At 37.3% G+C, this 15,713-nt stretch overlaps 1 protein-coding gene across 4 annotated transcripts in view; it reads left to right on the forward strand.

Moving 5' to 3' along the window:
• pdgfd (platelet derived growth factor d) overlaps positions 1–11,323 on the forward strand; it is a 100,696-nt gene extending 89,373 nt beyond the window's left edge. For all 4 annotated transcript variants that reach the window (XM_052026089.1, XM_052026092.1, XM_052026090.1 and 1 more), the window contains 2 exons: positions 1,936–2,150; positions 8,830–11,323. In XM_052026089.1, coding sequence (XP_051882049.1) covers positions 1,936–2,150; positions 8,830–8,961 — 347 coding nt within the window. In that variant the 3' untranslated portion in view covers positions 8,962–11,323. The remainder of the gene's footprint in view (positions 1–1,935; positions 2,151–8,829) is intronic.
• Positions 11,324–15,713: the final 4,390 nt, after the last annotated feature.

A 15,713-nucleotide genomic window follows, 5' to 3' on the forward strand; every position in this document is an offset into this window, starting at 1 on the left:
CTTAGTAACTAGGTTATTTATATTAGTACAGAACTAACTAATGAGTAAATGAAAAAGCATTCTTTGGTCCTTGCAGTTATTTATAACAAATATTAGTCAATTAAACATGAACTTTTTTTTAAATAACAGGAGAAAGCTAAAACACTGAAACAATTAAAAACATTTCGGCCTGACTGCTTCAACTGATCAAGATGCCCATCCATTGATTTTGTGAATCCATTGCTCCTGCATCCTGGTTTTCACGAAAGGTTCATGCCTCAGCACTATTCATAGTAGCAATGTGTGTGTTTTTTTTCACAAGTACAAAGCCATAATTATATCCACTCAGTGCTTAGCGCTTCCTCGATCTATAATGTAGTAGTTTGGTGATAATGAAATGTGGTGTGATTTTGCCTGGTGTTTTTAAATTGGCTTTGAGATAACACAATTATTTTTTTCACAAATTAATCCCAAGAATGTGAACCTTGAGAAAAATGGATCCTTATAAATGTAACAAAATTATTAAGGAGGCCTGGAAAATTAATCGCAGAAGATGCTGGAACAACTAGACTTGTCAGGCAGCATCTGTGGAGAAAGCAGCAGAGTTAACATTTCAGATGATTGACCTATCCTCAGAACTGGAAAAGGTTAGAGATAAACACGGACAGTCAAGAAGCTCAGCACCATAAAGGACATAGCTGCGCGCTTGATAGGCACCCCATCCACAACCATTCACTCACTCCACCGCCAGTGCACAGTAGTAGCAGTTTGTATCATTGTACCATCTACAGGATGCACTGCAGAAACTCACCAAGACTCCCTAGACGGCACCTTCCAAACCCACAACCTCTACCAACTAGAAGGACAAGGGCAACAGAAGCATGGGAACACCACTGCCTGGAAGTTGCCCTCCAAGCCGCACATCATCCTAACGGAAATATATCACTGTTCATCACAGTGAAAATCCTGGAACTCTCTCCCTAACAGCATTGTGGGTATCCCCACACCTCAAGGACTGCAGCGATTCAAGAAGGCAGCTCACCACCACCTTCTTAAGGGCAACTAGAGAAGGGCAATTAAATGCTGGCTCAGCCTGCAAAGCCACATTGAATAAATATATAAAAAATAAGTAGAGAAATGGGGGAGAAGAGAGCAAAAGGGAGAAATTAAATGATGAAAGGGGTAATCATGTAAGATGAAACATGATAGTAATTGGACAATTAAGGGAACAAATGATTAAATGGGTGAGTTGTAGATGTACAATGATTACCTGAAATTATGAAAAAGTTGCCAAAATCTGAAATAAAACTATGAGAAATTCTGATCCTTCTCTGTCACTTCCTTTCTGTTGCTCAACTCTCTAACTCCATTTCAGGGTACAGGCTGTCAGTCATCATCCACTGCAAATCTGCACACCCTCACACTCTGTTGCTAAGTTGACTACACATTTTTCCACCCTGATTTCTGTAAGGAGTCCACTCCAGCTTTCCCATCTCTATTGCACCTGCCTCCTGCCCTGAAGTACCTACTTTATTAACATTGCTCACTTTATTTTAAACTTACATTATACATACAAGAAGAGGAGAGAGGACATTATTATGTGCAAAGCAAAGTGTTAGTAGTTGAACTATGAACAGAAGAGTGAAATTACCAGGTTGTTCATTGGGTCTAAGAATTGTTTTTAAATAAAGTTTACACATTATGACCCAATATATTAAAATAATTATTACACAGGTCCATATAAAAGAAAATAGCAGAAATGTACTATCATGATACATAGTTTAGTGGTTGTAGCTTACGGAACTATATTGTGATAGCTTTGTCAAAAGTCTTGTTTTCTAAATGTGGAAACACTGAAAATGTTATAAGATGAACACTTTCTGAACCCAATTACAGGAAATATTTATACTTTTAATAGCAAAGACTAACTTATTTTCATATAATCTCTTTTCGTAGCTGACTTGAACAGAATGAATAATGATGTTAAACGCTACAGCTGCACCCCACGGAACTACTCAGTTAACCTTCGAGAAGAGCTGAAGCAAACAAATGCAGTTTTCTTCCCCCGTTGCCTTCTTGTTCAACGTTGTGGTGGAAATTGTGGCTGTGGTACCGAACACTGGGGATTCTGCAACTGTGTGCAAACCAAAACTGTTATGAGATATCATGAGGTATTTATAATTAAGTTATACTTAACCAAGACCGTGACATAATCTGATTGGTCCAGAAAGGTCATGGTGCATGCGATAGCAGAACCACTGTTAATTGCAGTGTTGTCATCTTTTATAAAATCTTCTGGCAACTTCCTGTCACTGACATCCAAAGAGTTTACAAGAAGGAATGTTTGAGATTGAAGTATTCAAGCCACGTTTTTGATTGCTTCAATTAATATGAGTCAATCTTTGATAAGACATTTACAAATGGATGGTAGTGTTCTTTCATCACTTATCTTGTAGGCAGAAATCACAAATTATTGAGATACTACATGAGATTGTCTGCTAGATACAAGTTTTGGCAGGATAATTTTAGCTCTAACAATAGCTTTTGTAAAATTAATTTATAGGACGTGGGTGCCACTAGCAAGGCTAACATTTATTGCCCATTCAGAGTTGAAAGAATGTCAGTAAGGGGTTAAATTGGCAATGTTAACACTACAATGCAGCAGTAAGCAATTTAAATTACTTTTACCCCTGTGCTCAATCTTATTTGCTCCTCAACTAACTGACTTGCTGGGCCATTCCAGAAAGCATTTAAGAACCAAGTACATTAATGTGGGTCTGGAGTTATATACGGCAGGCTGAGTAAAGATTCAAATTTCTTATCCTCAAGAACAGTGAACCAGGTAAGTTTTTATGACACTCCAGTGGTTTTGTGGTCACTATTATTGATGCCAGCTTTTTAATTCCGTATTAATTTGATTAGTAAATGTTAAATTCCCCAGCTGCCAAAGTACGGTTCGCAAGTTTTGTCTCCAGATCATTAGTTCAGTCCACTGAGTGTTAATCCTATAATTTAACCAATATGCCTCCATACCTTGTGGGTTCTCCTATAGCTATTCCAAATCTTGCCATCACATTTATAGACATAATCCTTGAAAAATTATGCAGAACCTTCAAGTATTGGGCATAAATTGTTCTCACAGATTTAATCATATCAGGACTATACCAAGCTTCTAAGCTGATTTATATTCATGAAATAATATGGGATTTAAAAGAAAAAATTAAAACTAGAAACTGCTTGTCTTTTGAGTTTAACTTCATGCAGAAGTCCAACCATATCTTTTAAATTCTGACATTTTACATCTGAGAATATAAGATCACTCCTGAGGCCAATTATACTTGAACTGTGAAACTGCTCAAACAGGGTAAATTAGTTTTATATATAGACAGGCAGCGGTTATAGCCTCAGCTGCAGTCTTGATCACTCAAAGCCCTTTTTGTACTGTTAAGCTGAAAGCTTTTTCTTACATAATGAAGTTGGAAAGGACTCAGTTGAAAGCTCTTTTTGATATTTCTGATATGCAGCTTGGAAATTGCCATATTCTGAGTAAACAGAAGGGCTCATGAACAAGATTTAAGATATTTTTCACAAGCAGCTCACGGCTACTGTTTCAGCCATTCTGGATACTGACTTACTCAAGCCTTTCCGATAAAAGTAACCAGTTGAGTCATGTTTCAGATATTGCTGAAGCTGGGGTAATCAAAGATTAACTAATCAAAGAATAACCAATAGCACTGTTAGTGAGGATCCTCTGCAGTGTGAAAGAAAAAAGTACAATTTTTGAACTGGTCAATTTTAGGGTCAAGACCAAAATACTATCACTTCTGAACATGGTACTTAATACCAAAATAATTCATAACAGGCAAGTTGGGATATTGGAGGTTTTCATCTTTTCAGTAACATTAGCTTCCACAAGGTGTTATTGTCTATAACTTTAGCTTAATGACCATTTCAGCAAATGAAATATTTGATGCCTTGAATTGTTCAGCTTGCACTCATCAAAAATATGCTGAGAAGTGAACTTTATCCAATTGCACTTTCCAATAGTGAACCACTGAGCCTTTTGGAAGAGTAAAATAACTATCTCATTGAACAGTAACACTCGAAGTATCTAACATCAGCTTTTTAATCCACGTCAGAAATGGTGAAGCATCAGCTTTTTACACTAAAATTGGAGATGGTATCAATCAATTAGATTAGCAGAACAATAGTAATTGGTTTATTGTTGGCACATATACCAAGGTACAGTGAAAAACTTTGTTTTGCATGCCATCCATACAGATCATTTCACCACATCAGTACATCAAGGTAGTACAAGGGAAAAGCAATAACAGAATGCAGAATATAGTGTTACAGTTACAGAGAAAGAGCAATGCAGGCAGACACCAAGGTGCAAGGCCCTGACCAAGTAGATTGAGAGGTTAAGAGTCCATCTTATCATCCAAGAGGTCCATTCAATGATCTTATAACAAATGGGATAGAAGCTGTCCTTGAGCCTGATGGTATGTGCTTTCAGGCTTTTGTATCTTCTGCCCGATAGGAGGGGGGTGAAGAGAGAATGTCCAGGGTGGGAGGGTTCTTTGACTATGTTGGCTGATTTTCTGAGGCAGCAAGAAGTGTAGACAGAGCCCATGAAGGGGGGGCTGTTTCTCATGATGTGCTGAGCTGTGTTTTGTGGTCTTGGGCAGAGCAGTTGCCATACCAAGCTGTGATGCATCTGGCTAGGATGCTTTCAATGGTGCATCTATAAAAATTGCTGAGGGTCAATGGGGACATGCCAAATGATTAATGGCATTGCAATTGCAACTTTCTTCCACAGTTAATGCTTTATGAACAGGTGGCTAAAATGATTTTGCAAGTTTATCCCCAAAGAAGTTATATTAGCAAGTAAACTGATTAGATTCAGTTTCTAAGGTAAAACCATTTTGGATCATGCCCTGTAGCTTGCTTACATGAAAGGTTATTTGCCTAGACATGGGATACTCTTCCTTTGACCTAATGCATAAAAAGCATACAATCATTCTGCAAGTAGTTTGCAAAACTCAATGCATCACTTCTGGTCACAGTGCACACTGATGCACTTCAGAAGTTTGGTGAATAGGATGTGTGTAGTAGTGAGAATGTTGTCATTATCACATAACTCTCATTCAGAGTGTTGGTATCAGAAACTGGTTGAAAGATCATTGGCCACTCATAACACTGTAGCTGTGCAATTTGGATACAGCTGTACCATCCAGAGACCTGCATTCAAATCCTACCATGGCAGCTGTGGAATTTAAATTCAGTTCAATAATTTGGAATTTGGGGAAAAAGAAAACTAAACTTCATGTTGATGAACTTGAAGAACTATTAGGTTGTCATTAAAACCCATTTGATTCACCAGTGTCTTTCAGGGAAGGAATTCTGCTATCCTTACCTGGTCAGGCCTATCTGTTATTCCAGAGGCATCCCAGGAAGTTGATTCTTAAATGCCCTCTGAATTGGCTTAGGAATAAAATTGGAAGGCCCATCCATCATGAAACCAGGCAAATTCAGACATGGCAAAGTCACTCCCAGCCCATTCAGCCTTGCAAACTGGATAGGGTTTGTTTTCCTTGGAGCGGAGAAGGCTGAAGGGGAACCCAACTGAGGTATACAAAATTACGGGACACCAGTTTTGTGTGCGTGTGTGTGCAGGCATGTGTGTGTGTGTGTGTGTGTGTGTGTGTGTGTGTGTGTGTGTGTGTGTGTGTGTGCAGGCATGTGTGTGTGTGCAAGCGTGTGTGTGGATAGTGGTGGCTACAGCTGAGTCTGTCTCAAGGATGCCTTTCTGAGGTACATTTTTAAGTGTCAGAGCAATAACCACCACAGATCTAGTGAGGTTGTGGAATTTTTTCCCACTCGGTTCCCAGTTACTTGGCATATTACTCCTGGAAGCTATTTCTAAAGCCAACTCCTCTTCATGCCTCCCCCAAGGTATCTCCTGACACAGATGGCACAGCTCCTGTTCTCAGCCTCATCCACAAGGAAATGTATATTTACGTCTGTAAAGCTGGAGCTCGCTCCCTCGCCTGCACTGCCTCTCTTGCAGCCATTCAATTCCAACCGTAAACAAAAACATTTGCAGAAGTCTGCGGCTTTGTAGAGAGTGCCCTTTAAAGGCCAAGCCCTGGCTCAATTAGTGCATGAATTGATGAGTGGTGCCCTATATTTAGCCACTAATCATCATGATCTTCTTATTACCAAAAGAAAGGCAGCATTGTGCATTCAAAATACGCATTGACATTTATGGAGCCATCACAACCAAATACCACGTCAAGCCTGCAAGATGATGAATAGATGCAGGTTAACCACACAGCGCTGGTTTAACTCTCTCTCTCTTTGGTGTAATCCAATTTCGAACAATTTACTTCAAAATTGTTTGCATCTACTTTGAGATGAAGAGATTGTTCCTGCTAAATTTATATGTGCATTCATGTGACTGTGCAGAGTTACTTGGATTTGGAAATGCAACGGGGTATGGGGTTGGAATGGTGATAGATTTTATTTTGTTTAAAATTTAATACTAAGGTCTCCGGGCATAACATCTTACAACAGGAGAATTCACCTCTAATAATCAGTGAGTGTCATAGCAGGCAAAGCTCTGCTTTAAGGAATCGGTCATTGTCACAAAATTCAACCTTCATTCCTGGAACACATCATCTTGCCTTGTTTTTTCAAAAAAAATACACCCTGTAATAGTATTTACTTTTGAGTGCAAAGAAATAAACTTTTTGACACTTTTGTAAAATGCTGGGAAGCTGAAATAGATTAAAGTTCTGCCATAATGTATGGTTTCAATACTTATTGCTGATTTTTTTTTTGGTTGATGTCATCCTACTCAGCATTAAGTGTTGGAAAGCTGGCAATCTCCATCCAGGAGAGAAATGTTGCTACCAGTTGCACGAGCTTTTTTTTTGCAAATCTTTTTTAAAGAATTGCAATTTGCAATAATGCAAAAAGTTCTCTGGCCGTAAACTATTAACCATCCCTTCAGCTGGTATAAGATAATTATGACGTTGGAGAGGTGTTTGCTTTGCAGTATGACAAATTGTTAATATCCAAAATGATTATTCTACACGTTCACACTATTCTCCACAAAAAGTGTGAAGTTATGAAAACAGCATAACTCTGCGAGAATGTGTTTTGTTAAATCCACAGAAATATAATGGAGCATGTGCAGTTTCACAGTCTATAATATGTTGATGTGTTTATCAACTTACCCCTTAGCCTCCTTTGCTCCAGGGAAAACAAGCCCAAGCTATCCAATCTCTCCCCATAACTAAAGTCCTCCAATCCAGGCAAGATCCTGGTGAATCTCCTCTGCATTTTCTCCAGCACAATCACATCCTTTCTAAAGTGCGGTAACAGTAATTGCACACAATACTCCAAGTGTGGCCTAACCAGTGTTTTGTAAATTTGCAACATAATAGCCCAACCTATGTCCCAACCTATGAAGACAAGTATGCCACATGCCTTCTTCACCACCCTATCAACATGTATTGTCATTTTCAGGGATCTATGAACTTGGATCCCTAGGTTTCTCTGTTTCTTAATGCCCTACCATTTACTAATATGTCCTGCCCCTATTTGATGTGAAGTACTTGATTTGCTTAAGCTAGATATAAACTCACTTGCTACATGTTCATCAGTACAAATTTGCCTAACGTGCCTGATTCAAATGCGAGCCATTTTGTCTGATGCATTCTTTGCCATTTGAATTTCTCGGGTTGTCAATATCTCACTAAGAAGTCTGAGAAATAACACCTTGGGGTGGTCTCCAAGCTTATCATTACACTTGAAGCTTAAATAAGGTTTGGTGAACATGTTTGTTGATCTATATAGGCTATAATTCAAATTGCCCAGCTGGATAAATGACCTCTCTATTTCTAAGTACTTCATGTTCTGATTCAAGCATTTTCTAGACCATGAGTCACATTGTTATTCATATTTTTATAATTAAGTTTACTTAGGTCCAGTAATATTTTGTAACTGCCTTTCTCTGTAGTTTTTCTAAACAGGTTACTTCAAATTCTACCTTAAGTCAACAAAGCAGTATGATTTTTGAAGTAATGAATTTATCAAAGAGCATAATCACATTTTGCACATAGAAAATGATAAACTTAGTGGTATCGCATAGAATAGTGGATAATTGTAGTGAGCTATGAATAATGCATTGCATTCCATTCTTTCTTTGAACTATAAAGAGGTCAGATATTGCAGAAGCTCAGTATATCATTGATGAATTGACGTGGATTTTAAGAAGCAGTACATTTATATGATGACATAACATTAGATTATTTCATGTTCCTAAATAGTAATATGATAATTTGGGTTTAGGAACCACTTCATAATCTAAAAAGAGAGAGTTGAATAGTTCAGGAACAAATGCAAATTTATTGAGATGTTCTAGAATCCACACTAGAATCTTCACACAGGTTCCTCAAACTCTTACGAAAATAATCACTTTTTGGCAGAAAATTAGTAGAAATCTCAGAAGTATGATGTTAATAGCCATTAACTCATTTCTTTGGGTTTTTGTCATCTTCTCCAAACTTGGAAGGGGATAGATGCTGTGGAAGTGTATTCTGTGGAAAGATGAGATAGATTAAAAGGTGGATAAATTAGATTATTTGTTCACTTAAGTGAATACCAACGTCAAGGGTTAGGCTGAATGGCCTATTTCCGTGCTATAAATTCTGCATAATTGCGGGAAGTCTTTCCTTATTTGTACTTATTTACCTTATGAGTACAGGATCAAATTTTGATGTAAGGATGTTAAGGGAACAAAGCTGAACTATTTGCTGAAGGTATGCATTGGTTTCTTTTTAGGTGTGGAGATTTATTCCTGAACCTGGTCAACCACGCAGGCGGAGCAGAAATAAGAACATGGCCCTTGTTGATATCCAGTTGGAGCATCATGAACGATGTGACTGCAACTGTAGTTCCCGACCACCCCGATAAAAGAAAAATTGGATTACTGATATAAGCTTTCAAGGACCTTATTCTTAACAGGATTGCATTTGTGTATAGATGATTGCTGGCACCAGAGCTAATATTTTCCAAGATTACAGAAAGTAATAATTGCTGTGCTTGAATATATTCTTTAACTAGCATTGTGGCAGCAAAAATTCCATAATCATGCCTTGCTTCTTGCAGTCAGAACATTATAAGACTGAGTTTTATTAATGCATCCAGATTAAATGCAAGACAATCCAGATTTTTAAATAATATTCTGAATATCATCTCAATCAGTTTACCTGGTTTAAGACTGATACTTTATTAATTTTAAGGCAATGTTTGAGGAGCAATTAATTATTGAATGTTGTACTCCACAGAAATTAAAGTAAAACATGCTAGAAATAGTCAGGAAGTCAGATGATTTCTGACTGCATTGAAACAGAGTTTAAAGTCAATGGCCTTTCGTAAAAGATTTATAATGAAATGTCATCCAACTAAATTGTTAGTTCTGTTTCTTATTCCATAGGTGTTTTCTGATCTGTTGAGTATTCCTGGCATTTTTTGGCTTTGTTTCAGATGTCCAGCTTCTGCAGTATTTTGCATTTGTTGCAATTTATCCACAGGTATGGCTTTCCCATTATCAAAAGCACCTTGGAAGTTTCACATTGTAATAATGTTTAAGTCATATAAAATGTTAAACTGCTTAATGCAAACTGCTTTTGTGAGACTATTTAAGGTTAAAGTGTTTCTCAGGCAATGTTTTATTATTAGGGCTTGGATTTCTTTCAACTAATTTTAATCACTGAACATGTAAATGATATTTAAAGTTTTTTTTCCAGTCCACTGTAAGTCTGCTGAAGTATAATGCAAGTTTTTAAATATTGTTGGCCAAGGAAGTTGTCTTTGTTTCTGTTTTTTTTTGTTTTATTTTATATTATCTGATGCAACAGATGATAATTAACCTCCACAATTCTCCACTTAAAGAGCAAAACCTGCATTTTTTAAATGAAGTATGACTGTACCAAAGGATTGACAGTGTATTTTGGTATGATCAGACCTCAATGTAAAACTTACCTTAATCTCATCTTCCATGTGCTTTAAATGTGAAAAATGTCCATTAGTGGAAAAGATGAATGCATCTTATGTCAATGAAATAGACTCAGATTTGGCATGAAGTAATGCTCAAAGCATAGCGTTCTAAATTGATATCATTTTGTTATATTCATAAATGGACAAACAACTGGCCTAGTATTTTCTAATCTCATTTATAATTACACCAGTCTTCAAGTATTACATACACAAATCAATATGAGCATCCATTAACAGCACCGAGCCTTTCACATCTTCACATCTGTTCAATTCAAATCTTAATCAGACCAGAAGAGCAATTATTTCAGCCACTTTCTAAACGTATGGCCATTATTTCCATCATTTTAATGGGTACAGCGTACAATAAAGGACAACAACAAATGTTATATGCCATCGTCAATACCAAGTTACTTTGAGTCACATTTTCTGAAGACGTTAAGGAAAATAGAAAAGGGCAATGCATTTTAGTTATGATTTTATTTAAGTCTTCATTGGGTTATCATGTTTGAAAATGTTAAATGTTTCTAAAATTTTGGATTAACTCCAATATGACAAACTTTAAAATGTATTGAATTCTTATTGACATTTTTTTAAAAACACAAAATTCAATTCCATAATCCTTTAGAATCAAATAAGTATGGTGTTGAATTATGAATGATATATCTACAAATTATTTGGTTAATGGAATAGGTTTACTTGAGCAGTTCACTTGCACCTTACTATAGTGCTGCCAAAGTAGGATCATGAACATATAAAGCTTTTTGTACTTTATAAAGTAATGCAATATTATTTTAAATTCATATCGAAAAGCATATTTCTTAATTTCTTTCTATCTCATCCATCAGATTTACATATTACAAAATAAGCAACATCCATAAAAAGTAATCTTCTAAGAAAAGTTTTGTTTCATCATAAGAATATACATTTTTTAGTTTCCTACATGTTGTATAGTAATATGCTGTGCTATAATATTAGTACACTTTCAGTACTGCAAGGGCTGATGGCCTTTAGAACAATTCTGCAGGGTCCTGGGGATGCCGTTTTTGTTCTTGCAATAAAAACAATTTCCTAAAGTGCAATTCTTGTATTTTAACACAACTTATTTTTAAATATATATAGAGCATTTCAAACAGCTTCCTTTGATTTTTGTATGTATTATTGTTATTGATTAGAATTATCTTGTGCTCTTGTTTTGATGGAATGTAAAGACTGCTTGAGAAAGGGAATTGTAGAGGATTATTTTTTGTTATAAAATAAACTAAAATTCTCAACTTTATTTTCTATATTGCTTCCTAGCCAATTTATAAATGCCCAAAGGGGTTTGCATGATAGTTAAAATGTACAAATAGAAAGTTTGCACACATTTTTAGAGGAATTTTGTCCAAAAAATTTTGGCCAGGTGTCATTCACTTTTGGGCACTTGAGATCTTGATTAGTTTCTGAAATGGTAGTCGATTATAGTGCAAATTGGTCAGTTGTCATGGAAGTGCAGTATTGCCACACTGAGAAGGGCACTAGCAGCTGCATTCTTCTGGCTGGTGCAGCTCCTCTAACCTGGCAAAGCTACGTGCTCATGACACCTGCTACTATCTTGCAAAGGAGAATGAGATGTCTGTAGATCTCTTGCAACAGAGTGCACGTTACCTCCCTTATTTAACAGTGAATGACTAACTGGAAATACTTTGCACACAGCTCCTGTTCCAGCCTCAAAGGAGCCGAATCTGTGAAATTTGATGACAGTCATTACCTTGACAGCCACTGGCAAAGTGATCCTTACACTGCTGTATGATTGGAACTTGGATGTAGCATGTTTTGTATTTCAGTGAGGACCTTCTTACTGAATAAAAGTCACCCCAAACATTGTTCCCCTGATAGACATTGGAGAATATTTTTAACATCTTTTAAAACATTTATTTAACTGTAATTAACCTTTTACAAGATGGAAGAAGAATGCATTTTGTATTAAAATATCTGTTCTCCTGTTTCTTTTTCTTTAGTCTGCCAGCAAAACAACCTAATCTTTTATGGATCCTGCAATGCACTTGTTCCTTGGCTGCGTGATTTGAAGTGACAGTAAAATCATTTATGGGTAGAATATCTATAAAAGGACATTATTAATATTTAATGTGTTCCCATAAATATGCTGCAGTCATCATAAAAGTTCCATCAAGTATATTAATGATTTCACTTATTAAATATGCAAGGAATACTCTTCTGTTTCTGGCACCTATAATCTCTTGTTACATTGACCATACGCATACAATAAAATGAACATAATATTGATAGATTGGTCCAAAGGAAGCATTAACAACAACAATTTCCATTCATACAGTGCATTTACTGTGAAATATCATCCAAGGTTACAAAACTGTGCAAGAAAAACTGGAACTGGATACTGAGCTGAAGAAGCCAAGACTTTGACCTAAAGCTTGGTCAAGGAATCAGGTTTTGAGGCAAGAGAATAGAGAGGTGGAGAGATTAAAGGTTTAGGACTTGTCACTTATATTTACAGGTTAGGCAAGCTATCAGACACACTTTAATTGGAGTTTCCTTATGTTCAATTTGAAAAGATCCAAATGTGGCTATCCTTCTGCTGAAATAAATCAAATGCTTTTAAGAAAAATAACATTCCTCGTCCAGTTTGATTTGCTTCTCTTTTGTTTCTCCCAGGACCCAAGTATTTGTTCTGCCTTTCGTACATTTTCATGGCATTGAAATCCAAAGTGTCATGTTTAACACCACTTAAACTTTGGAACGCTTAAGATTTTCTTCTTCCCAAAATCTGGTATTCTATCTGCCCTAATCTTGATATTATTATTTCTTGATAACTCCCTTCTTCCTGGTTTATCTTTAGAAACACTTTGCCAAAAATTCTCAAGAACAAATGATCCATTATCTTGCAAGAAATTATAATATTTAAGCTAAGATTTTTTTAAAGAACTGTAGATGCTGGAAATCTGAAATTAAAAAAACAGAAAATATTGGAAATAGATGCTGCCTGACCTGCTGAGTATTTCCACCACTTTATATTGTCACAAACCAGCAACAAAAGAAACACACTGTGCATGATTCAGTGTTAAAAACTATTTTATTAATCACTACTTATGATAATACGTAAAATAAAAGTAAAAATGTTAGTATGTTAGAATTCAAGAATGTTAAACCTCGAACGTTAACCCCAAAACTAAACTCTTCGTGTGTGTGTGTGACAAAGTCCAAAACTCCCAGTTCCTGAATGGTTCTTAAAGTTCAGTTCCGCAAGCCATAAGGTGAAACATGAGCAAGGGCTTCTTCAACAACCACCGTTGTCTGAAGATAAGATGTAGATGTAGAAAAACATAGAGAGAGTACATACGAAATCCAAATGTTCCATGATGGAACCCAAACGACACTTCAGTGTTTACTCGGTAGTGACTTCCTCACCCCGAAAAGCATCCGAACCGTGGTCGTCCACACACAAATACCTGTTTCCTTCTACAGGTCAGCAACAAAGTGAACTCCACCGGATTACTTCCAACTTCCATACATGGATTTCAGTGGCAAACACAGTTATTGTTTCTCATCCATCGATAGAGAAAACAAGCAGGCTGGTGTCTCTCTCCCTTCTCTCTCTCTCTTTCTTCTTCTTCTGACTTCTTCAACAACGTCATTACGTCCTTTATCTTCTATTGACGTAAGCACGCCCCACACACACATACACACACACTCTCTATCTTAAAGGGACTTTCACTGAGTCCATAACAATATATATAAAATGTAATATTAGTTACCTGTTAACCAGAACTATAAATTATGCTAGAGATTGCTGCCAGGCAAAATTTATAAAGAAATGGAAAAACAAATTGTGTCTAACTACAAGAAAGCTGAATAGCCCAATAAATGTGCTGATATGAGACAATAAGTGATGGACTGAATCATTATGATCAATAAATATGGTCTAAGAACAGAAAACACTGGAAAGAATCAGCAGGTCAGGCAGCATCTATGGAGAGGAAAACAGTTAACATGGAAGTCCCTTTGTCAGAGCTTTGTTGCTGTTTTTGTTTCTGATTTTCAGCATTTGCAGCTTTTTGATTTTCAAATTTAATACAATGTCTAGTTTATAAAGAGAATCTGGTTGAGTAGAGTAAAATTCCTGTATCAGACTGTTGTATGAGATCAGATTAACAGCACAAGAATTATCCGACACATATTTGACACCATTCACCACTTTGACAGTTTCCAATTGCTTGGGCCCAACCTGTTCATTTTCACCATTAACGTCATATTGTCTACAACTCCAGCCCACGCTGGGTTGGCCCCAAGGCCTTTCGCTGCTTCCTTGAACAGAGGTCCAACAGGCTTCTGTCCACCACCCTCCTTCGCCTGGTTCTTGAACTCATTGTCACATTGAACAATTTCTCTCTTAGCTCCACTCATTTCAAGACAAAGGTATGGCTCTGGGAACCCACATGGGTAGAAATTATGCTGTGTCTTTGTGGGATACATGGAACAGTCCTTGTTTCATTCCTACTCAGGCCCCCTTTCCTCAACTCTTTCCCTTGACGACTTTGTTGATGCATTTGTGCAGAACTCAAAACTTGACTACACTTCCTCCTACCCTATTTCCTGAAAGGACTCCATTCCAATTTCCTAGTTACTCTTGATCCATTGTATTGCTGCTGATGATGAAACTTTTCACATCAGTGTTTCCCAAGTGTCTTCCTTTTCCCTTAACCACAGTCTCCATTCCACTGTAGTTCACATGGCTGTCAGTTGCATCTGTTCCCCTCTTTTTCCAGTCATAACAAGGAAGGGATTCCTCTCGTTCTCACTTTCCAGTCCACTGGCCTGAACATTCAACAGCTCATCCTCCATAATTTCCGTTACTTTCAACCAGGCACACCTTCCCTTCCCTTCCCCCTTCAGCATTCCAAAGGGACCATCCCTTCTGCAACTTTCTGATTCACTCTTTATCTGCACCAAACCCACTCCTCTCCTCACGGCACTTCCCCATGCAACTGCAGGACATGCAACATCTACCCCTTCCGTTCCCATCATCCAGGGACAAAAATATTCATTCCAGGGGAAGTAGTGCTTCACTTGTACATTCAGTGCTTACAATGTGGTCTCCTCTTACCTGGAGAAACCGAACACAAATTGGGTGATAGCTTCACGTAGCACTTCCACTCATTCTGCAAGGATAAGATAAGAAGATAACATATCTTTATCAGTCACATGTACATCGAAGCACACAGTGAAATGCATCTTTTGCATAGAATGTTCTGGGGGCAGCCCGCAAGCGTCGCCACTCTTAGCACCCGGAGGAAACCCAGGCAGTCGAGCTTGCAATTACCTGTCACTTGAATTCTCCATCCATTCCCACTCTGACGTCTCTTGTCCTTGACCTCCTGGACTGTTCCAATGAAGCTCAATGCAAACTTAAGGAATAAAATTTTACCTTCCAACCAAACACATTACAGCCCTTATGTCTCAATGTGAAATTTCACAATTTCGGATAATCAGTCTTTCTAGTTTTTATCAACCTAGCCGACTCTGATGCATGCTCACAAACCCATAGTGCTAACTCCATTTTTCTCTCTCTACAGATGCTGCCTGACCTGCTGAGTATATCCGGAATTCTCTATTTTATTTCCAATTCCCAGCATTGGTTTGTATCTCATAAT

This window comes from Pristis pectinata, chromosome 11 (genome assembly GCF_009764475.1).
Source record: "Pristis pectinata isolate sPriPec2 chromosome 11, sPriPec2.1.pri, whole genome shotgun sequence".
Taxonomy (NCBI): domain Eukaryota; kingdom Metazoa; phylum Chordata; class Chondrichthyes; order Rhinopristiformes; family Pristidae; genus Pristis; species Pristis pectinata.